At 37.5% G+C, this 25,229-nt stretch overlaps 1 protein-coding gene across 3 annotated transcripts in view; it reads left to right on the forward strand.

The window, feature by feature from the left end:
- The first annotated feature begins 3,078 nt into the window (after positions 1-3,078).
- The window catches only part of MAP3K7CL (MAP3K7 C-terminal like), a 32,437-nt gene continuing 10,286 nt past the window's right edge, over positions 3,079-25,229 (forward strand). Inside the window, exons 1-4 of one of the 3 annotated variants that reach the window (XM_061359000.1) lie at positions 3,079-3,928; positions 6,045-6,189; positions 6,705-6,813; positions 15,909-15,967. In XM_061359000.1, the coding sequence (XP_061214984.1) occupies positions 6,744-6,813; positions 15,909-15,967 (129 nt within the window). In that variant the 5' untranslated portion in view covers positions 3,079-3,928; positions 6,045-6,189; positions 6,705-6,743. Of the gene's footprint in view, positions 3,929-6,044; positions 6,190-6,264; positions 6,453-6,704; positions 6,814-15,908; positions 15,968-25,229 lie in introns of those variants that run through there. The other 2 variants (XM_061359001.1, XM_061358998.1) reach the window with 2 other exon arrangements.

Raw genomic sequence — 25,229 nt, forward strand, 5'->3', positions numbered from 1 at the left:
AGATGCAACAAGACTAAATAATTTATATTTGATCTATGCCTTTCCATTATCCAAAAGACAAGAAAGAAGAATTCTTTGTTTCTGGATTTCTGGCTGGGAAAATTATGATTTTATTACTTCATATTGGATGTTCAGATCTCACCTAGGATAACTGCTGCTTTAGTAAAAAACACTTCTCTACTCAGTTCCATGCAGACTTGAGATGGTTATCCTTATGGACTGCAAGAAGAGACCACAAAGAAATTCTATTTTTATGTCTGGTGTGAAGGCACTTATTCAATTGCCATAGCAGACAAATGGAATATACCATCTAGCGTTTAATAGCTGGCAAATTCTGAGCTATGTAGTCCAAGTGGTATTGGAGATTCTACAGGTAATGTGGAGTTAAAGGATGTGACTCACCAATGCTTATGGTTTCAAAATCAGTTCTCTACAGCATGCAACAGCTTCACCCTGATCAGCCCTGATGTCAGTAAAAGGGACCAAATCCCTCCCACAATGCAATTTTTAACAAAATTTGGTGCAGATAAGTTCATCAGAAATCATAAAAAATGGGATTCTGTTTGTACTCAGAGGAATCTATAAAATGATGCTTTTGCTCTGTGTCTCATTTTATGCAAAACATTTTAATTTATTTTTTTAATTTTTTCTTGGAACATCTTCAATATGATAGAATATTTAAAGTGCACTTTTAAATAGTGGCTGGCAATCTGTGAAACACCATTTTAGCATGAATGAAGTCATATGCTACTAAAATACTCCTTATACTAGGAAACTGAGATAAATTGAAAGTAGCACAGCTAAAAAAAGGGAGGGCAACAGGTGTTTTATTAGACAGCAGATATCGGCTTTTTTTACATGTGTAAAATAACTGATACTTCATCCTAAAAATTGTTACAAATTTGTGTGTTTCTACTACTGAATATCAGTAAGTCACACTGTTACTAATTTAGTGCATGTTCCTTTAAGGTGTTTTTGATGAATAAAACATGATACGCTCTCCTAGCATATCACCAGTTTTGTAATGTGGTACAGGATTGAAAGAATTTTGCTTGAGAACCAGGCATTTGATGACTAAGAGTATGCTGGAAAATGGAACAAGGCAGGCTGTACTCCTGCACAAAAAAACCTGCATTCTGTAATTACAGAGATGACTGTAAGGTGCATGTGCAGCCTGTTATAAAGAAGTATTTTCTGTGTTGCAGTAAATGGGAGAGTAATTTTCTTAGATACACAGATCTTAGTCACCTACTTAGTGAATAAGAGCAGTGTGATTTACCTCTGCCCAAAATTTAAAATGCCTTTGACTGTTAATTTGAGCAAGTCTCCAAAGTGAAGCATCCCCGATGCCAATTTTCCCACTGTTTAAATCTGAGATCCTCCCTAGTTTATTGCTGTAATTTACAGAACCTTTTAGAATGTGCTGTTTAAAACCATATTGTTGGGAGTTTTAGCACCATAGACCAAAGAATATATAGATGATAAAATGGTTTCAGTAAAAGCATTCAACCTGATGTTTCAAATTTAATGTTCTGTATACAGAATGCTGTAATATTCTCACATCCTAAAAAATATGGTACCTTCCATAAAGTAGTAGTTTCAGGTGACTAATCATTGTGTAAAGCACAGAACTGGTATTTAAATGCAAATCAGGGGCCTTTAGGTTTGTGCAGTTTTGGTATTTTAGAATGATTCACAGCACACCCCTTAGGTGATTCCATTTTCTTTTGTAAAATGTGTATAATAATGTAGATTTAACTAGAAACATTGACATTTTAAAAATATGTGTGCAATGGATACAAAATATAAAATGGTTTGAATTCAGTTTGCAAATGCACATACTATTTAAACTGAGTACAACTGAAGTGTCAGTCTGGAAATGTGGAGTGTCAGAGCCATCTGGAAAACACACCCCTGGGCTATTCAGACATCATTTCTGTCCCAAGACCCTTGCTGTCATGGCTATTGAAGATCTTGCATGTCTTAAGATTTTATGTAGAGAGCCTTTTTTAGGCTTTGCTGCAATGGCATGCAATGAAGGCACTCATGCCACCTAAATACCATCTGTCCATGCAAAGCACAAGAGGGTCTTACGATCTCAGGGAGATCCTGGCTCCATGGAAACTGAAGCAGAAGACTTGTAGTGACTTTACTGGAGCCAGGATTTTCTGTATCTTCAAACAAATGCTTTTGCAGTAATTGGATCTGGACCTGGAGATCAGTATCAACTGCTGATGTTATCGAGCAGTACTGGTGATGCTATTGAGCTGTAGAACATTATTTGCCATAATGGTTGTGATCAGAGACAAATCTCTCTTCCCTCTCATTCCAAAGGAGATGTACAGGGAGGAACCCTCAATCTTTTCAGGAACACATCAAGAGAAGAGAAAATGGTCAGTGTATTCAGAATTGCAGTCCCACTTTTCACTAACTCTTTGGGTGAGAGCCCATGGTCTGCTCTGAAATCATACTGCAGTTAGACAGCCTCACCAGATACCTAACTAATGGTGTAGCTGCCCGGGTCACTGCTGGAGAAAAGGCACTGTGGGTAGAATATCTTTTCAGTTTAGTCATTTCAAAGTATGAAAAGGTCTTTTGAGGCCACAAGGGCAACTGCTGGTTTCCTGAGATTTGCACTGATTAGATCAATCCTGGGCTAAGGCCAGAAGGTGAAAGGGTGAAGAAGGATGAAAGCTTGACTTCAGACCTTCACGTCTCTGTTTGTCCTGCAATCTGTGTCTTTGCTGAGCCAAGAGATTCTAGCAATGTGCTTATACAGGAGATCTGGGTTAGGTAAACCTCTGTTTGGAATTTAAAAACATAAAATATACCTTAAAAACACATTTTGAAATATAAAAGGAAGAGAACCCCTTTTCAAGTACACAACAATAAAGATATTCTTTGTAATCATTCTGTAACTCTCCAGTTTTCTCCATTTGTTTGAGTGACTGTGCTAACAGTCAGTCAAAGTCATGTAGGCAGTACATGTGTGTGACACAGCTACAGAACATAAAAATTTAAGCTGAAGAAATGAACCTCTCTTGTGATACTTCAGGATTTACCTACTAATAATTGCTTGCCTGTGGCTTAAAAAACTTCACAAAAGCTGTCTGAAATCACACTAGGAAATCCTCTGAGTTCAGTCAAATCTCTGATTTAGTCAGCTTCAGCTATCACTGCTATCACCAGCGCATCTATAAATACATCTGCTTTCACAGAGTACACATTCTGAAATTTGCCCGTTGCCTCCTCAGAAGTGCAGAGCTATCATTGCTATTAGACAAGCCTGGCTTCACCAAAGCCAACATTAACCCAGCCTAGAGGCCAAGCCCATCCCTTGTTGTTAGTTTTGATAGTTGCTGCTATCATTTGATAGTTCGCTTGTAGCCTGTCCAAGTTGGCAGTGTCAGACCAAGCTGATTGGAGCTGCAGACATTTTTGCTGACTGGAGTCATGCTATCTTTGCCAGTTTGCTGGAATAGACACAGACACTGATTGGGTCATGCTGAAAACATTCCTGTCCTATGAAGCAAGTCTGTTTGTATTTTAGGTTTGCCAGGACTAATGAATTAAAAATCTTGGGCTCGCTGCAGTTTGCTGCTTAATAATGCCTGTGACAGAAGGATTTTTTCCTCACTGAAGCGTGACAGCATCATAATCTCTCCTCACTGACAAGGAGAGGAAGGAAAAGTGGAATTGTGGAGAAAAGTGGAAAAGGGTGATCTTTTGGGACAGCAAAGCCTATGGGAAGTGCAGGTAGCAGCATGTTGCCCTGACAGCTGTCTCAGCTTCTCAGACCTTGTCAGTTTGTTGCTATGCAGCAGGTGCAGCCTTTTCTTTTATTGAAGCTTTACTCCATAAAGGCAACGACAAGCCAAGGCAGTGGCTGGCCCTGGATTATACAAGTGCAGACACTCCGCTAAGTGAGGTAAGGCAACAGGTGTGAAAACTGAACTAAATTGATAGAGCTGTAACAGCACTTAATCTGAGTTCTGCAGCAGGTTTTTCATGGAGAACCAGCAGCCAGTTCTGTAGGCAATTGTTGTGAAGAAGAGAGAGGCTCATTAAATCTCACTAAATTCCAGGTTGCCCACTCACCCTCTGTCTACAGAGATACTGTTCTTCATACATGGAGAAAGCAGGTGGGGAACTGGGGGCAGTTGGTCTGTGTGTTTCCTGTATCACTTTGTCTGCACACAGGCTGCTTCCATCCCTTTCTGTTCTCTGTGACTGCTTTTTGTGATGAAAAGCTTGAGGACTCTGCACAAAAAGGAGTGAAGGGATGAATGCAATATAAAAAAAATGGATAGGAGGATAACTGCTGCATATAAAGATGAGATTTCTTTTTCTGCATTGGAATAAAATGAAAACACTTTTTTGTGTTATGATAGAATTCACCCTTGCTTATCCAAGGGGTATTGATTTTTGCCCTCATATATAAGATGGTTAAAAGAGGTAATTTAAAGACATCACAGACCACAGAGTGTGTGACTGGGATAAAAAAACAGATTTGCTCCTAGCAATAATTTTGTGGCAAATTTAAAACCTAAGCAGAATGCATCATTTTCATTTCTCAGGCTATGATATGAAATGTTAAGTATACTCTTATGTGGAATACCACTTGAGATAGTAAGCAGATGTCAGGGGACTGTGTTCCAACAACACAGAATGATGAACAGCCTTGTTTTAAGGATGTGCTTATCACTTTAAATCTCTTATTTTCTTTTTTTTTTTTTTTTCTTTTATTGGGAAGTATGGAAGGGAAATATAATAAAGAATTTTTGATTAGTAGTTCTGTTGTTTTTGAAGAACAATGAGATGTTTCAGATGTTTCTTATAAGTGAGGGTCGGGGGGGGGAAGAGATCAATAATGCTCAGAAGGTAAAAATTATCAGTCTAATGCAATGCATTTTGAAAGGGAATATTTCAGTTGACCCAAGGATCTTTTCCTGAGTCCAAAAACACACACTGTTGCAGTTTAGTTGACTTTTCTTTGTCTCTGCCCAATAGCTATGAGCTCAATTTTTGTGTCTTGATTATTAGAAATGGGGAATAAAGAACGATACCTGATATCCTTCATATATTAGTAGAAGGAGACACTCTCAGCTCCAAGTAAGATTGATTTGAAGTAATCATTTTAGATTATTTGCTGTTATTTTAAGAAAGGATTATGTACTTCAAATAACAATTTATTGTGTAGCATTGCTACAGGGTAACCGTATCACTCTGCTAGCTAAATATTAAGACAGACAGAGGAAAAACAAAATAAATGCTGAAATTAATGTGTCAAATGCAAATTTGATACTCCTCCACTGATTGCAAGGCAGTGATGCCAGGGAAGTGTTTGATTCACTTGTGCATTGCCAAGGAAGATTATAACCCTGAAATATTGTTCTGTTCTATTGACTTTCTGAGACTGCCAAATAAAGTGTAAATTAGAATGAGTTGTTCGGATTTCTGTGCAATGCAATAGCTACTTTACTGAAAAACTGCAAGACTATTGGCTTAGGAAACTGGCTTTTGCTTTCACTAGGTAAATGCTGAGTTGTCTATTGATGTGGTACAACTTTTAGTAATTAATTGTATTTTCCTGAAGAATTTGGTTTCTAATTGACTGAGTTTTTATCTTACTTTGAAAGTGACTCTCATAACTGTCCATATAGTTGGTATGGATGCAATGCACTCTGGATAGCATAGTCTTCAGTCCTAAAATAATTTCTTTATGGGCAAATCTTTTTCATGCATGATGTCCCACTTGACTTCATGTTCTCCACACATGGAGCTAATCAGAAGATTAATATCTGTGAATTTTAGCAGCTTTGTGCTAGATATACAAGGAGATTAAGTTTGCTTTTAGCTATTTAATAGAATTTAACCAAAACCAGTCAAAAGGTTAAATATACGCTGAGCTCTGAGTACAACGTTGGAGTGTTCAGAGATGCTTTAATTATACCATTACAGATCAGTAGTGGCTAATTCTTTTGTTGCTCAACAATTCTTTAGTGCCCTGCTTGAAATGAACTAGCAGTTTTCTTAATGGACAGGGTTTCATCTCAGTAAAACTACTTTTTGGGATTGGTGGTCTCAGAAGAAAGACCGAGGACTGAATAAGGTCCTGATCCAGGAGTCAAACCCATGCAGACAGACCCCTACACCTGCACAGAGTTCCACTGAAGGATCACCACCAAGGTTTGGAGACCCAGTAACTTTCTGACCATTAAGTGTGTGACTATCAAGTACAGTTTGACTGGGGGAGTATGGGTGGAAGGTAGGAGGATGGGTGTCTCCTCATTGACACCATGTGGAGTGGTGTGCACGTTTCCAATCACATGGCAGGCTTGGGGTCATGTTACTCTCAACTCCCCACCCCTTCTTCCTTCTTCACCTTCAGAACCAGGCAGCATTGCCACGAGTCAAGGCTTGCTGAAGGGGCAATGGCGGGGAGCAAGCAGGTGAGGAGAGGGGAAGCTTCCTTTGCCATCATTCTTTCTAATCTGTAAATAGCAAAAGAAAGGCAGTCTCAGCACTGAATTTCACTTAAATCCTTTTCAAATGGAAAAGTGAAATGGCGCTCCCTTGACTGATTCTAAACATTGCTTAGCTAGAATGAGAAAGATAGCTATGAATGCATGAAAAGCATTAAACCTCATTTGTTGAATGGTGTAATGTGCTCTGTAATAAATATATTGTTTGTATTATTACAGCTGGAACAAACAAGTAAAAGCATTGACTCAAGTGCCCACATGATCACCACCGCCAGGGTACCTGCTGATAAACCAGTACGAATTGCCTTCAGCCTAAATGAATCCCCAGGTACAGTTTAATTTATGCAGTAAACCACAGTGAAATGATTGCTTTAAAATTTTACATGTTCTTACCAATGTTTACAATATCAAATGAAGTCCAGTGTTACGCATGCATTTTTTTCCTAAGTGATAGCATGTGATCAGTTTCCCTGTCCGATAAATTTTAATGTTTCCGTTAACAATTTCATTATACTAAAACCACGAGCCTGATGGTTTAGATCTTAGCTTTCTTTCAGTAGTTTGAGTAATATAATTTGGATTGTAATTAACTATCGAATTTAACTGCATATGCGGTATGTCTGATTTTAAGGAATTTTAAAACAAGAAAAGAAAAATGACATGTTTTACTGAGGATGATGCTAAGAGCAGGAAGAGACTTTCCCTTCAGCAGGGAGGTTGGAAAGTGCTGTATGTGCCCAGCCTGATGAAAGGTTTCAGGAAACAGATGCCCCACATGGCATGTGCCCTGAGAAAGCATCAGAAATTTCATTGATGCTTATCCTGTCAGCTAGTGCTGATTGCGTATTAATTTCCCCAAACATACCCTGTACATACATGGATCCTTTCATCTCTGGAATAGATGGATGTTATTAGTTTTCACCTTAAATATTATTGAAGTCTAGAGAAGCTGTTGCCAAACAGTAAAAGTTAGAATGAAATAAAGTAAATTGGAAGCATCCCCAGAAAAGTTGCCTGTGCTGTTACTAAAGGTGGGTGCATGGACCCAGGGTTGGGATGTGTTTATGGCATGACATATAAGGATCTTTGATAACCCCAACTGAAACTTACTGCTGATGAGTGCTTTATGGAAGGGTATGCATTGCAGGATAATGTGTGAGGCTGCTTCCTGAGTTTTGTGTGAATAGTCTCAGTTTGAATACAGTTCTCTCATTTTAAAAGTATTTTAGAATATGCATTATCTTTCCTAGATAGTTGTTGTGTAATATTAATTTGCAGCTAGAAGCCTGAAACAGAATCTTATTCCCTAAGCGAGACAATTTAAAACCAAATATCATATATTACTGCACATCAGTTTCAGCTCAGGAGTACATGTGGCTGTGTGCCATTTTTGTAGATTAAAATAATTTTGTAATTACATTTTATTATAGAAAGTAATAAGGAATCATTCTTATCTTTCAAGGCATAGTAACATGGCAAATTTCTCACAGGAATTGTGGCAAAAATAAGCCTTGAAGAGAGATGTAAAAGAAAGGGGAGTGCTCTTACAAATTATGGAAAAAGAATGCTTATGTGAGATACTGAAAACAAGTCAGGGAAAGCTGAGACCATGGGAAAATCAAAGAGGGCAGGGTGGTTTGTGACAAGAGACGGCAGTAGGAAATGACAAGGTTGTGAATAGCTTGGAAGAAGACAACATGAAAGGCAGGAAGCCTAGCTTCCTTAACATTGCATCATACTTTATTTTTTACTTTCTATCTTGCTAATAATTACAGCCTTTCTTTAAACATTTAGAGAAATAAACCAAATTACAGAAAGCTAATCTTTTTCTGCTACAGTTTGATTAAACTTTTCCGTAATTATGAGTCCTTTATTGTATACATACAAGTGTTCCTACAGTATGCAATCCAGAATCTGTGTGAGTACTGATGAAACTAAACAGCAACCAGTAAAGTGAGGGCCAGCTCCTCAGTATCGCATCCCCTTGGGTTCTATCAGGAGATCTAAAACAGCATACGATTTTACCATGTCAGAAAAATTCTGTTCTTGCTCTTAATAGTAAGCCTGAACTTGGTTATTACATTTGATACATCTAAAGAAGGGAAAGGAAAAAAAAAATTCTTACCAGCTTTGAAAATTTCCAGCAAACCATCATTGAATCAAGAGAGTATAAAGTATTTAACACTTTATTTTTCAAGATGAACTACAAAAACACTTTACAGATAGACCTTTAAGTATTCCATATTTGGCTTTTATTTTTTTGTTGTTCCTCTTGGTTTTTTCTCCTTATTTTTTTATATTTAATCTTTTTTTCTCTCCTTGACAAGGGTATTTGTTTTCAGTTCAAACAGGAGTTACCTGCTGCAAGCGTGATGGTAAATCATCAGTTAAGGCTTGTGTACTGCTTGGGTATATACAAAATGTTCTTCACCAGGGCTAAGTGGTGAGGCAATCTGTCTGACTTAAGCTTTTCCTTAAATTCTACCTCACTTGAAAGGCACAGTAACAGATTCACCAAGAAAGGCTTGCATTCTCCTTCCGGGGGCTGTACAACTGCTTACGAGGAGGAACTGGCAGCATAACTGGATATAAAAAGGGGAAATGGAATGTTTCTTCTGGGTGCTGATTATCTCACTGGCTAGGATTGTAACCAAGCACTGGGTGTGAGGAGCAGCAAAAGGAGAAAGTGCTCTCGACTCATGAGAAGAGATTAGTTTGTGTTAACTGACCTACAGGACTGGATCTGGTTTATCCTGAGTATAAAAGAAATAATTTAATTGTGTTATATTATTTGCCAGTCAACACCTGATGACTGAAATCCTGGCCAACTTTGAGCAGTATTTTTAATGTGGAAGTAGGCTAGCCAGTTCCTTAAAAGTCTCAGGAGCAGACCATGAGAGGGTGCTATATAAGAAGGCAGTTTTATTGTGTATCTCTTATTCATGTATATATAGGTATCTATGTTTGGCTCTTTTACTCAGGTTCACTAAACTGGCATCAAACATAGGTTTCTCAGGGTGTGTCTGCACACTGTATTGCACCAGTTTGACTTAAGGTACCATCCTAATTTAATGAATTTCAATACTATTATTTCAGCCCACCTTATATCAGTGGAAAACTAATGCAAGTTAAACTGAACTTGGTGTTCTGAAATTTGAATGTGTTCCCAAATAGAAAATTCATTGCCATTTATCAAAATCAAGTTAATTAAACAAATCCAATGTGTCCTAATTTATATCACTGACTTATTTACTGAACATATTAAGATGCAATGATTATAACAGGAACTTGATTAATTTTAGAGAAGTGGATTTGTTTTGTGTAATAGTTCTAAAGGAGGTTTTATAGGTAAACATCGCTTTCCCTCCTAGAATAAAATCTTGACTCTAGATGAAAAGTTCTGCTAGTGATGTGGTGATAAGTAATATCTTTTATTTGAAATTAATCTACTTCTGATAGCACTCTCCAGAAAAACCACTGATAACAAAGGCAAAGCATACATCCTCTAATGAAATTGCAGACAGTGGAACAATGTAATATTTTTGAAAGCACAGCAAATGACTTACTTTACTCCTCTTTATGCCTTTGTTATCCTACTGACCATGAAGAATTTTTTGCTTTTACAGTTGATCATGCAAGACTCTTTTGCAATAGTTGCTTCTTCAATAACAACCTTCAAATCCCTCTTCCATCCTCATTTTGGTTGTAATGGCAACAGAGGCTTTCCAGCAGATAAGATACTGGCTGAAAACCGGTGGGGATTGCTAAAATATGTGGCTAAAATGTGAAAAGCTAGTTTCCTAAAACTACACCCAGACTACAAGTGAGCGGCTTGATCTTTGGGAAATTAGACAGGAACTTAAGTGAGATACCCTCAAAGGGGTAGTGGCCGCGCATTCATCCGAGGATGCTTTAGGCTTAGGTGAAGGTATATGTAGTAGGAGGGTTTTGCTCTTATCTCTTCTGTTATGGGCCATTTCTATTTTGGGAAGGTCCACAACTCTTATTACTGAGCAATCCTTCATAGCCTATTCCTGGGTCAGGCAGTGACCATTCCCCACTATTTTACGAGTGAGGTAACTGTGAGGTTGTGTAAGGTCATGTTAGGCAGGGCTGTGAATAGAAGCCTGGGAGCTTCACTCAGCGGTGCCAAGTCGCAGTCACTTAGCCACACAGCCTTCCAGGATGAATTCAATGAGTCTATGCTTGTCTGTCAGTAACCAGACTGGAGCTTCTGGATCTCACTGTCCTGCTAAGGCCAAGAATGGACCCCAGTACACAGTTTGCTAGTGTTGTTCCACTGTGATTTGCAGTACTTGCAGTTGAGTTTGGGCACTTGCCCTGTGTAATAGCTGATCCACTTACAGGATAACAGCCTACTTATGTTACTAATTTAATTCTTTAATTTAGGAGGAAGAGATCTGAATACACTTACCCACGCATGTAGGAGAAAAAAATAGTACCTGATTGTATAATTAAAGACTGGATCATAACTCAGTTACTCAAGGAAGCAGAGCTGTCATTGGCATTTCCTAAATTTTGAGTGCTTGATTTAGCAACCTTAATATGCTTTCAACACATTTGAATTTTTATGTTCTATTTCTGTCTTTGTGAAGATCCTTGAGAAAATGTAATTCACAGGTTTATACTGCAAGTAAATCAGATGTTGTTCTTAAATTATTCATTAACTATTGCCTGTATCCCACAGCTCAGCTAAATAGAGCAGCCATATAGGAAAAGACTGGGGTGTTACACTTAATTGTATCAGACATTGTGTCAGTCAGCAAAGTGTGAGGGATTTTGCTCGTTCGTCTGTGTGGTGGAGGTCTGGGCTATTGGAATCTCCAGAGGCCAGAACATGATTGAATAAGTGAAACTTTCCAGAAAGTGTGATTAATTCTCAAATGTACATTAGCATATAGCAGGGGACTGAATGCATCAGGACACCACTGAGAAGTAGTAAGCCTTTTCAATGAAGACAATCAGTGTTAATACAGTACAATCCTCTAAATCAGATGGCTTGTGTGGATCTCTGTACTACACATTAGAAACCCACCTCTCTTTTGTATTAATAGATACTGTTAGCAAAGACAAGAACTTACCTGGGCAGTAGATTGTTCCTCAAAGAGCACACCCAGTGACCCACACAGCTCCATCCCCAGGCAGACAGGAGGCAATGAAAAGAGACAAAAAGGAGTCACTTGAATGGGCAGAAGAGTCTTGTTAAGATGTTATGGTAGGAAATGAATAGGCTAGTATTGGTTGCAAAGGTGGGTAACATTCATTTTGAGGGAGGAGGCTCAGGGAAAGACCTTATCGTTCTCTACAGCTACCTGAAAGGAGGTTGTAGCGAGGGTGGTGTCAGTCTCTTCTCCAAAGTAACAAGTGATAGGTCAAGAGCAAATGACCTCAAGCTGTGCCAGGGCAAGTTTAGATTGGATATTAGGAAAAATGTGTTCGCCAAAAAGGTTGTCAAGCATTGGAACAGGCTGCCCAGGGAAGTGGTTGAGTCACCATTCCCGGAGCTATTTAAAAGACTTGTAGATGAGGAGCTTAGAGACATGGTTTAGTGGTGGACTTGGCAGTGCTGGGTTAGTGGTTGGACTTGATGATCTTAAAGGTCTTTTTCAACCTAAATAATTCTATGATTCTATGACAGTGAAAATTGAGCAGCCTAACGTTGCTGCCCTTACACAAATGTGCCCGTCACACCATTTAAGCATGAAGGAGTTGACTGGGCAGCATGCTTAGGGAGCTTGTTATTTTGTTGCGGTGTTAGTTTTGATGTAGAAATGGTCAGAGAGCTGGCTCTGACATAGAAGGGTACTTTGTCTGAGCCCAGCTGGTGGAAAGCAAAAGGAGGAAGTAATTTCCCTGGAGACCCTCCCTCAGATGCTCTCTGTTATAATGACAGACTTCAGGAACAAGCAAAATAGATGAATGAACCTGAAGAAACAAACATAAAACCCAAACTGTATCCCATACACATGAACCAAGCCTTTAGTTAAAAAACTGTATATGCAGAGTTCATCTTGTAATTGGGGTAAAGGTACTTTAATATACTTTTATATTTCAAAAATTAGTTTCAGGATCTATGGGAAATCAGGAAGTGCTACTCAGTTAGAAATTATGCAACAGATAACTTTGACTTAGGTGGTTGTAATGACGTCCCTGATCTCTTTCACATCATATGTTAGTGCTCTTAACTTGCTCAGATGGCCATAACATTCACATGTATGTTCTTCCTCCTTTCTTTTTTTCTTGTGACCAGAACCTTGATTCATTTTCAGTTGCAGCAGATTGTAGTCTCTGAATTTTTTATATTTTTATTTTTAAACAAAATATGTTTTCGATAATTATCTTGAATCATTTTTCTTTATGAGTGACAGGGAAGGGAGCAGTAAAATAGTGACCGCAGGAGCTTGATGCTTATGTTGATGCTTGATGCCTAGTTATTTTCTGGGTATTGTGAAACAGAAAAGCCACTAACTTTATTATAAAGGGAGTCTTTGATTATGTCAGTGATTCCTTATAACAATCAAGTCATTAAATACTGCTAATAAATTGAAGGAGAAGAAGAGCTATTTCTAAATTCTGTTGTCTAAGGAGATGTAGAATAGAAAAGACAGATGAAGAGATAATTATGAGAGTGTTTTGATCTTTAGAATATCTTCTTTGATATTTCAGACATTTTCAGTGTTTCTGATTTTCATAGTCATAGTTTTTTAAGGCTGGAAGCCAATGCGGTTTCGTCCAATCTCCTGCATAACAACCAGTGTTCAAGCTTGTAAGGACAATAGTGACTTTTAGGGGAAAATGAAAGACTTTGTATCTTTCCTCTTGACTTTCTGAAAATACCCTCAGTAAAGTTTTAGGAGGTGAATGACAGCTGTAATTTGCTTTCCCCTTGTGTGATATATAAATGTATTTATGTTTTACCAAGTGATTTTTGCTGTTATTGTTGTGGTTGTTACTTTGACTACAGTGAAATACAGACTGACCTGATGCAGTAATTTATTTTCACTGAAAGCTTTTCTTTTTATGGGAAGCAAGATTGAAGTTAGTTGTGAGAATTTCTGTTAGTTTTTGTAAGCTAAATATTTCAGCTGAAGATTTCAGAGTAGCCTAAGAGAATTAGGAACTCAGAAAAATTTCAAACCACCAAAGTCCTCGACTTTTCTTGATGATGTTCTACACTTCAGATGATGATTTAAACAAGTCTTAAACTAGCATAACTAAAAAAAAACTCTAGCAGCTGTTCAATGGATGCTAGGGCAGGCCCATTATAAAATGTACTATGGTATGTCATAATGGTTAGGATACCAATATGTTCTATTTTTAGTACCATTGACTCAGTCACTTGAGCTCAAAAAATAAGAAGGGAACATCTGCTTATTGAAAGGATTTCCTCTATAGTAATTTCTGTTTCCATCCCATCCTTTTAAAAAGTATTTCCAAACATTTCTCTTACTGGTTCTCTTCCGAAGATAGTCCAATATATTTTCTAATATTCTGACACTGTATTAATTTTGATTTCTTGTTAATATCCAGTACAGTGAAAAAGTAATTTTTGGCTGATATTTTGTTACAATTTTTGAAGTTGTTTTTGCTTTGTTTTTCTTATGTTAAAAACGTTTGAGGTCCTTCCTTAAAGCTACTGTACCAAAGATTGTACTTCTGGAATTGTCAAAACAAATAGCAGCTTAGCTGCTGTGGACACAACTCTGGTCCAATATCTCTGTCAGAGAATATTTAACAGCTATTCAGCCAAATATTTGTAGAGCAGCTGTACCCTTAGTCAGACAGCCCTATTCCATGCTTCCTTTTAGCCTTGCCATATGATTCATCTTTCTTCTTTTAGAATATTAGTCTGTTTTTTAATTTTGTGAAGAAAGCAACAGCAAATTAAAGGTAAATAATTACATATCAGTGTGTTATAATTCTATACAATTAAAACAGTCAAAATATTTTCCAGAATGGACATATTTGTGACATGGCATAAAAAATGAAGTGTGTGGAAGTGGGTATGACTTCTTGATAATACTAGCAAAACCTCTATCCCATGAAAATACAGAATTTAACTTTGTTTCCTGGGGAAATTCAAGAGCTTTTGCTTTTTCCCTCTGTATCACTGTAGGGGTTTTTTTCTTCTCTGGGCATCTCCCCAGTTTATTCTTCATAGGGTAAGGTGAATTATTTTACTTTTTGTCCCTAACCTGCTTTGCTGTATGTCCACTGAGGGAAGGAAAAACAGAAAACAAGTATTTTACAGATAATTTAAATCCTAGTCTGTATTCTCTAAGAATATGCAGAATCCTGCTTTGATACATGGTAATCTTATTCTTGTTGGGGTTTTGTTGGTGTGTGTAAATCTGCCAGCACAGAGCAGGTTGCAGGATCTGACCTATGTTAGCAATTTTCTCCTATGAGAGCCATCCTTATTTAATTCTGACACATTACAAATAACTGTAGTAAGCTTGCTAATAGTAACCTTCTCTTGACCTCCCGTAACCTGTAGTAAGATGCATAAACAGTCATCACAATCCAGTTCAAAACTGATAGTGTGAAAGTCACTGAGAAAGAAATATTGCAGTGGCTAGCTGTGACGCCACCGAGTATGATTCATATTTCTGATCTCAGTCCAGCTACTAGTGGGCAGGTGTCCACTTCACAACACTGACGTAACTGGCACAGTCTGTCCCACCTTTGCTGGAAGCCTGTACTAAAAATAAAGAAATAAATAAAAACACAGATTGGCCTGTTGTCATGAATCAACTAACTCTAGCTCGTAAGGATTGTTATCTACAGGTTGAAGACATTCCTTTGCAGTACGGAGAAGTTTGTGATGCTTTCCCCATTCTGATCACATCTGTATGGGTAGCAGTCTTCTGGTTCCAGGGTTGACAGTCTGGTTTCTGTGTTCTTGGGGTTGCCTTTGTGTGGCAAAAGTTTTCTGTTATTGTTGGGTTAGCCCTGGTATGTCATTGTATTGTGATGGGGAAAATATCTTTCCCTTCATTCAAGTAAATGAACACTTTGGTAATAAGGATGGTGTCCCTAGAAGTTTCTTTACTTTGCAATGTAATAGAAACCTCAGGAAGAAAGACTGTTTGTTTAGATTAATTTTTCTTATTAAGTGATCACATGTTCTACTGTTAACTGGCTTTGTTTAGGTTTTAATGACAGCAATACAAAGTAGGCTTTTGTCTTTCCATCACCTAAACCTTTACTTATTGCCAACTCATTAGTACTTTCAAGGAGCCTATTGGGGTATCTCAAGTGTAGAAAGATAAGCAGATGATGATGTGTTTGCAGTATCACAGTATTATTGTGAATACATGCAATGTAGAACAGCATTAAACAGGTCATTTGAAATGCCCTTTTCAGCAGACATTGACTTTTAACATCATGTTTACCTTTTAGATGAAGCTTCCTCTGAAAACTTCCCTCTGACATTTCCAGAACTAGATCAGCAGCTGCAGGTAAACCTTTTCACTATAGTTCTTCACATTCACTGTATTTGTTATGATAAAAACCTCTGGTTGCTACAGTAGAGTGAAAGTGGTGATTCTCTAACCTGTTAATATTTAATAAGACTGTACATTTCCACAGAAAAAAAATTGTCTTTTCAAGATCTGCAGAAAAATTTATATGATATTTTTAATCCAACTGTAGGGAAATGACTATTTTAACAATCTCACCTGCCTTTAAATTTTTTTGTACAATTCCTGTGCAAAACACAGCAGGTACTGCTGTAATGCAGTGAAGAGAGTTCTTGTGGTTTTGATGGGAGAAGGAATGAGCCAGGTTTTACATTCTCATGCCTACAGACTGTGCTAAGACTGTTATGATTAGCTTTCTCTGAAGCACTCCAAGAGAGTGCAAAGGTGCATTTTGTAGTGCCATCTTATTTCTAATCTTGAGTGACTAAAGCCAGTCACGAGGATCGGTAAGAGTCTTCTCAAAGTTACTTTAGTACATGCTGCATAGCCAGCAACCCTAACTGTTGCCCTAGCAAGTGTCTGCAGACAGCATGGGATAAAAGTGGTGAATCTCTTTGTGAACAGTCTGATTTGTCACTGTAGTACAATGGAGCCTGGGTATACAGGACAATCAGATGGCAGTTGATGGCAACTCCATGGTCCAGTAGGCACAGAGCCAGCTCTGTATCCAGGGATTATTTCCCTTTCCTCTGTGGCGGTTCTGGAGCGCTTGTTGGCTTTTGTAAACTACTTCAGATCATCTGTTTCCCAGGAGCATTTAGACTTCCTCTAATATTTCAATATGAACACAGTTGTTTCCTGAGTGTAAACTGAGAAAGGCATTAGCAGACCGTGTTGTCCAATAATGTCATCCTTCCTGTCCTCATCAACTCATGTGACAACACTGGAGGGCTGCTGATTTAAAAAACTGACATCTCTCTTGTTGCTCTCATCAAAAGGATGACTGAGGAAGAAATGGAGGCTGACATAGAGCCTTCCTGCTCTATCCCTCTAGTACTGAGAATAGGGGCAAGTTCCTTAGGTGTAACTAGGAAAGATTAAAGGAATAAATAGCAACCTAAGATCTGGCCTGAAAGGAGCAAGGTAGTATGTTGGCCTTTTAATACCACTAATCTTTCAGCGCAGCAATGCAGATTGATACTCTTTTTCCCTCAGAAGCATTAAATTTGAGAAAAGCAATATTGTTTTGTGGCTAAAGCACTGAACTGAAAGAACCTGCATTTTGTTTTCAGTTCTGTCAGCGACACACTGTGTGATCCTAGAGGAGTCGCTTCATGCCTTTCCTCATCTCTGAAATGAAGTTAATACTTTTTAGCTTTTTTGTTAAAGAGCATTGAGTTCAGTGTGTGAAGAGTGCTCTAAAAGTGCAAAGTATGATTTCATTACTGCTATTGGTATATGAAAACAAGATTACTAGTGTTAGATGTAGATAATTTACAGGCCAAGTGATGATTTTTTTTATTAGGCCTTTCACGACCCATCTCTGCAACATATAACATACTCTAAATGTGCAATTTCATGATAGACTGAAATTGCTCCTCTGGAAGCATTCAGGTCTGCTGGATAAATAATAGCCATTCTGTCACAGTTTTTGAAGTATGCACTAGGGCAGTTCCACAAAGTACACTCTTGTCTGTTTAAGTATCTCACTTTTTTGTCAAGAGAACCTTCCTTTATTCTCATGATATCAGTATGATACCAAATTCAAACAAACAGTCAAAAGGCTTTGATTCAGATAATGTTCTTTATATTATCCTTCAGAAACTTTTTTGGTAATACTGAGGTAGTTGAAAGAATAACTTAAGACAAATATCTGGCTGACTCAACCACTCAAAAGTATAAAATTAGTGGTAGTGCTTCATTTTTTAGCTTTCAAGCTTATTTGCATATTTAAGTTTAGATGCCTTTATGTTCAGCCAGAGACAGTTAAGTCAACGTAGAGTTCTGAGCTAGTGCAGAGGTAGCTTTAGCAATGAAAACTGGAATTTTCTAAAGTTTTGTCAATCTGGATCACAGCTTAAATTTGTAACAATTTAATGTAATTACGTTATGTTTATACTGTTTTAAAATTTCAAACAAGCAATAACTGTAAACAAAATTAGGATTTGCCTAGTTATATTTTCTTATTTTTTTAATTTATTTATTAAATTTATTATTTAATTATTTCTATTTTTTTTAAATCCAAACTGCTAAGTTTGTGTCAGCCTAATACAACATATGGTTGCAATTTATGTTAACGTAACTACACCAGCTTTGAAACAGGTACCTCTTGTATTACAGAAGCAAACTACAACATGGCCTTCCCTTGTCATTCTACCCATGTCTTTCTCTGTCCCAAAGTATAAAGTAGCATACATGAAGTGCCATCTAAATGAGCCCTTTAATCAATTGTGGCATAGCAGCCTGAAATACTTGAATTTGTAAGAATGATGGTACATATTTTCGTAATAGAAATATGACATCTAGAGTCACAAGATTTTCATCACTGTACCATAAATATAGTCAAAAGCATTTGTATTTTATTTAAAGTAACAAACTGTAAGTGCAGGGTAGGTAGCTATATAATAATAGACATAAAAAGAAAAAAATATAAATTCCAGGTTTCAAACATACAAAGGAAATTTTTGAAACCTGATTTAAAACAAAACAAGCAAACTAAAAGGCCTGCCTTTAGGTTGGGTTTTGAAAGCAGCTTGAAAGCTATGTACGTTCACTGAATGACTTGGAAAATCAGAGCCTTAGAATTTTAAGTATGCAGGCAGCAGACCACAGCCTGAGTACCAAGCAATTTGCACCTCCGTTTTAGGCTTCAGGCCCTTGTCCTCCTATGTTAGGCCCTGGCAGACAACTTGGCTGTTTGCGCAGACTTACCTAGTGTTCCCACTTTTCCTACCACGATCCTACCATACCTACTCCCTAGGCACTGGTATCCAATGGCAGGGCAAAGTTCAGTGAAGCCTCCCCCTGACAGGGTAGTAAACCCTGCTGTCGAAGCGCCAGTGCCAACTTTATAGAGGCAAAGGTAGGACTGGCCAGAGAAAAGGTGTTTCTAGGATGCTAACTACAAATAGCTAATTCTTTACAAGGGCTCTTACTGGAGGACAATCCTGGTTGAAAGTTACGGCTTCTTGCTGAAGCATAAAAATGATCAGTCTAGTGTCCTGATCTACTAGCTAGGTTCAGACCAAAATGTTGTCTTCTCCAACTACCTTTTTGAATGTTACATTTTTCTACTACTCTGAGAGGAAGAAATTCCAATAAGCAATTTGTAAGAAAGTAATATCAATTCTCTAACTCTAAAAATTTGCTTTTGGTTTGTTTGCTTTTTGGTTTGTTTGTTTGTTTTTTGTTGTTGTTGTTGTTGTTGTTTTGTTTTGTTCTATTTATTTTTTATTTAAACCAAAAATTAATGTGTGGTCAACCAGACAGTTTAATCTATATGAGGGAAAAGCCTGGTCTCTTTTGCAGCTTTATTATTAAAAAAACTCCATGAAGTTGTTCATTATATGCTACCAGTGAAGCAACGCTCATATTAATAAATGTATTGCTTTCAATTCCTTTTGTTTGCAGTATTGGAAATTATTCTCTTCCCACTGACAATAAATACTTTGAATGAGAGTAGAACACTTGCATATTTGGGCTTCAGTGTCATTTGTCCCCTTCCTTGTTTGAGCAGTGTGGTGGGTGGTGCAGGGAGGGTAGGCTTGCTACATTTGTCAGTTTGTTATTGGGAAACCTTAACCTTTGCCTTGTGCAAAAGTAAGACTGGGCATTGGAAGATGCTTCCTTGATTAGCTGCATAGTTGGTGGTGGCCCCTGTAACAGACACTCTACTACGGGTTATCTGCTATATTTAGACACCTACATCAGCATCTAAGGCCTCACTGTTTATGTCGCTGAATATAGACGAAGGTACCTAGTGTTAAAACACCCGTATTACTATGCCCTGTGTGCCGTCCTGTTCCAGCATTTCCTATGACTTGCTCAGTTAATCTCCACCAAAGTCTTTATTCCAGCTGGGAATTTGATCCTGAAGAGGGAAGAACACAAGTGACATATGGATGCACAGGGTGGTCTGTAGTTCTTTATCATCTCTTCTCATGGAAACATGAGATTGAGAGAGGCCTTTATGTCATACTTTGTATTACGAATCCGTTGAGGTCAGTGGGGTTAGGTGACTGTAAAATTGCTGCAACAGAGAAAAGGCTCCAACCATTTATAATATCAGTTTGTTAAGTCAAAGGGTAGTTTTTAATGCTTTAGTGGGAAATATCTACATAAAAGAAGCAAGAAAAACATTATGAAAGGGACAATTTATTGTGTGCGATACAAGCATTTAGCAGAACCCTTATTTACTCTGAAACTTTAATAATGGAACTGTTGCTTCTACTGAATGCCAGGATTCTTGCTAGATGCATACAAATTAGTTTAGAAAGTTTGAAAATATATTCTGTTTTTAAAGAGTATACTGTATTTTTAAAATATGTATTAAATTACAAGAGAATTCCCAGAGTACTGTGGTGCTCTATAATTAGATTTGATTTCCGATGAACTTGATAAGTCTCCTGTAATGCTGCTGTGATAACTGTGATCTTAAATTAGATTATGCAAGGCATGAATGTTTACAAAGTAAAAGCATCACACTAAGGTTAGAAAAGAATGGAAAATCTCTCAAAAAAGTAGAGCAAAACTCTTAGTTTCTCACATCCAGTTGACTTGCATTGTTTGAAGGAAAGAGAACTGCGTACTTTCATGGTAAAAACTAGACTAGACTAGATACATCCTAGACTAGATACCTAAAACTAGTTGAAGAATTCCTGTTGCATGACAAAAAGTAGCTGCAATATACAGCTATAACTTTGGCTTGGAATAATGTGTTTTTTTTCATAATGGAAGAGTATATGAGGCCATGTAATGAACATAGGCCACATGCAAAATATTGGCACTGAACTTTCTGGTTTTCCAGACTAGTCTAACTGAAAATCACCAAACTTACAAAAAGTGAGACCAGTGCTGAAGGCGGTCTTTGAAATGAGTCCACATGCTCAGCTGTAAAAACTGCATGATGCAACTTTTGCTTTAAACCTTAACCTTTTCAGGAGAAAGTTTGATTTTTTTTTCTTTCCCCACAGTACAACCAAAATGTAAATGCAAACAGATGAAGGTGAATTAAAAAAATAAACCATATCAGAGTTTTTAAACACTTGGGTGATGCTACCAACTATACAACAACTGTGGACATGTAATGCTGATATTCATATGGCAAGGCAAAACATGCTTTGTCATGGGAGTGGTGAAGCAAAAAAAAATTGGTGAAAACTCTCATTTTGTATCCCCCAACAAAAATTTAATTAGAACAGCTCCTTCAGCCTTTCTTAAGAAACAGGCAGAACTTCTCTGGCTCTTTCTAGTTCCTCATGAGCTGCCTTTGCATATCATCTTCGCACATCTTCCATACCTGGATTCCAAACAAAAATCTAAATAAACCACGCATGTGTCTTGTAAAGAGGTACATAGATATGTGCAGTTATGAATAGCCTATAACAGGATCTCTTAGTGTCTACTTGCTGGATTCTGTAGAATGTTTGTCAATGTCATAGTGAGTTATTCAACAAAATACAAGGAAAAATCAGGTGTTGTTGAAAATTGGGAATAGTAGGATAGAACACCAGTGTGACTGAAAACTGTAGCTTTTTTACTAACTTGGTGAACAAAATCAGAGATGCTGTGTGTGCATATTTTGCCAGCACAGGAAAATGAGGGTGGATGACAGTGAAGCCTGAAATAAGCAGGATTAGAAGTAGCAACTGTTACCATTAAATATAACTTTCTTTGGCAGGGGTGTTTTTTGCTTATGTAGTGGGTATGCTTTTATATATATTAATTTATGTATGGGCAAGATACTTCATGAAGTAACAAGCTTGGGCTGTCCTAAGGAGAAAGGCGTTAGCTCCTGAGTGAAAAAAATATATATACTGCAAATTGAACTTTATTAAGGATTTTTGTAATTAGTCACCTCAATAAACTAGTGAACTAGAAAAAAGAAAATTACAGACTTCATAGATGAAAAATGCTTACTGCTGGGAATTCAGGTTCTCTGCCACAGGAATGCCATCAGGGTAGCATCTGCAACACTTCCCATGGCCTGGCCACAGGCATTCAAAAAAGTCAGTCCAGGTAGAACAGAAGTTGCTGGGAAGGGTCCAGAAAAGGTCAACTGATCTGGTGAAGGGTCTGGAGCACAAGTGTGATGAGGAACAACTGAGGGAACTGGGATTGTATAGTCTGGAGAATGCTTAGGGGGACCTTATTGCTCTATATATCTACCTGAAAGGAAGTTGTAGTGAAGTGGGTTTCAGTCTCTTCTCCCAAGTAACAAACGACAGGACAATAGGAAACAGCGTCAAGCTGCGCCAGGGAGGTTTAGATTGGATATTAGGAAAAATTTCTTCACAGAAAGAGTGATCAGGCATTTGCACAGGCTGCCCAGGGAAGTGGTGGAATCATTCATTGTCCCTGGAAGTGTTTAAAGACCATGTAGATGAAGCCGTTAGTGACATGTTTTAGTGGTGGACTTGTCAGTCATGGTTGGACTTGATAACCTTAAAGATCTTTGTCAACCTCGTTGATTCTGTAATTCTATGATTCTATGAATGGGAGCAGAGAAAGACTGTTTGGATAAGCTAAGGAGAATAGAAATTTCGTCTAGGACGCTTAGAGGAATGCAGCTTTGCCAAGACACAAGTCTTGGGAAGTGTATGAGAACTCTCTGTAAGTACATCTCAGAGTTAAAACAGGTAGGACAAAGACCCACCATTTGAATGAAATACAGTGTTGGCACAATAAAAAAACTTGAATGAAATACAGTGCTGGCACCATTTGAATGAAATATAGTGCTGGTACTATACAAACTTATTTCAGGAAACCCAAATTGGAAATGACAAAAATGCTTCTAATCCTTGGTGAGGCTCTGGACCAGTCTTACAACTGGGCAGGGGACTTCAGTTTTTCTAAGACAGAACTGGGCAAGTGTGTGAATAAAGATACGCTTCTGATAACAGGAGACTGGACTTGCTGGTTTTGCAGGTTTCTCTCATTCCCATTTAGATAATGTAGGTTAGTCCAGTAATTGTTACTATTCTGTCACTGTTTTTTTTTCTGTGAAAGTATGCTAATTCTCTAAATGTCTGCTGGCCAGTTGGAGTTACCCCTCCAACAAGCAAAAAATAAAGAAAAACAACAAATAAGTTTTGCCTCTGTTTCTGAATTTGTTCTTTAGGAGTTTGCCCTGCTGTCTTCTGAAAATGCTTCTCTTAGTGGGAACAGACGTATCATTAATTATTTGCACTTTTGTTTATGTCAAAAAGTAGGCTATTAGACAAGGGTAAAATAATTTATCTATGCTTTTGTGTTGGCTTGAATTTTCTGGTGAGCAGCAAAGAAGCGACCAGACTTCTATCTCTCCATTTTTTCTTGCAATTGCAGTGGAGGTGTTTGCTAAATAATGAACGTATAAGCCTGTTCCATGTTCTGCTGGCCAGAAGTTACTCAAACTGTAGGTACTATCTTCAAAGCTTTTCTTAGAAATTTCAAAATTAAAAAATAGCAAACCAAATTGCCCAGTCATACAGAAACATAATTAAATTACATTTTGAAGTAAAAATACCCCCAAACTGAAAAAAAAAATCTTGATACAGAGAATTTTATGAACAGAATATTAGTAAACTGATTGTATCTTTTGTTGTCAGTTTATTTTGAGTGATAAAATATCAATGTATGAAAAAATGATACTGAAGAGGGAATAATGATAGGAAGGGGTTTGAAAGTCAGCAACTGGTCTAAGTGGGAATTAGATACTAAGTCTCAGCATGACGATAATTTTTAGCTCTCTATATATATCATTTGAGTGGGAAGCTGGAATATAGAAATTGAATGCTGCTTGAATTTTTAAACTGGTTTAAAACAGCTAGATTTATGGAAACTGAGTTAGAAGCAAAAGCGTGATGATTTTTTTTTTTTCTTCTGAAATATCACCATTTGGGGACCTTCCCCAGGGTTACTGTTCAAAACCGTTTTATTGTGATGCATCCGTTGTTTGCTGATCTGTGGTAGATACCAGAGATGCTACTTTGGCTCACCCTTGCATTCTTGGATTAGAGCACTGAGACTTCTATATTCTGTCTTGTTAAATTTATGCTTATTATTTGGGTGGCTGTGTGAATGGTGCTATTGCTCATCCACATTGAAATGCAATTAAAAGCCCTTTCCTAAGGACCAGATGCATCAGGTAATGGACTGCCCTTTCCCTGGGTTCCCAAATTCTCCAAGCTCAGAGAGAATGAAACAATATGCTGTGAAACAGTTCTGCCACAGCAATTTCACATTTGAAACATGAAAGTGAATGTTTGTGTTAAAGTTTTGGTGAGGAACCACATGCTATCTGCAAGTACTTGCGAGGTCCGTGCATTAGTTACATCTGTGCATTAGGGTATGTCTGAAGCCAATTTACCCTGCCTCCTGGATAAAAATAGTTTTAATCTTTGTCTCTGAATATGTTTAGTAAAATTTAAATTTCCAGTTTAGTTAAACAAAAGTTTACAAGATCATAAATACGAAAAGTCTGGAGACTTGTGCTTTCCCTAACAATGTCATTGAAGGAATATTACACTACAGAGAAGAGTCAAAGAAGGACATGAAGAAATAAAAAATAATCTACTTATATTGCGAAAGACAATTGGATGTTATTTAACTGGACAGTAAAGGAACTATTTTAAGTGCTTCCTTTTGCTTCAGACAGGTGGCTCAAGCATGCTATTTGAAGTTCATTTACAGTCAATTGATTCATGGCTAATAACTTAAAAATACTACACTTCCTGAAAGTGTTATAGGCCAAATGTGACAGTCAAGCCTGAAGCCTGAATTAGGTTCCTTTTTAAGGATCAAAAAGCACTGACATTTAATCAAACCATATTTTTAAGATCTTGGATGAAAATCATGTAAGAAGTCCAAGGACAGAGTGGGTTTATTTGCTGTATTTATTACCTCCAGTGTGCATTATAAAAAGCAAATTAAAATCTTGCTTCAATAATGTTGGTATTTAGGTTAGGAGGTGCGGAGCTTTTGCCTTTGCTGTATCTTTTTTTAACTGTTTGGTTTTGGGGTTTTTTTGGTTGTGTTTTTTAGTTGATGCATCCTTCTGCACTCAGTCTCACCTGCACTTCTCATGGAAATTTAAAACACT

This window comes from Neopsephotus bourkii, unplaced genomic scaffold (assembly GCF_033783945.1).
Source record: "Neopsephotus bourkii isolate Nb327-2 ecotype Australia unplaced genomic scaffold, CSIRO-AGI_Nbou_v1 NB_962, whole genome shotgun sequence".
Lineage (NCBI taxonomy): Eukaryota > Metazoa > Chordata > Aves > Psittaciformes > Psittacidae > Neopsephotus > Neopsephotus bourkii.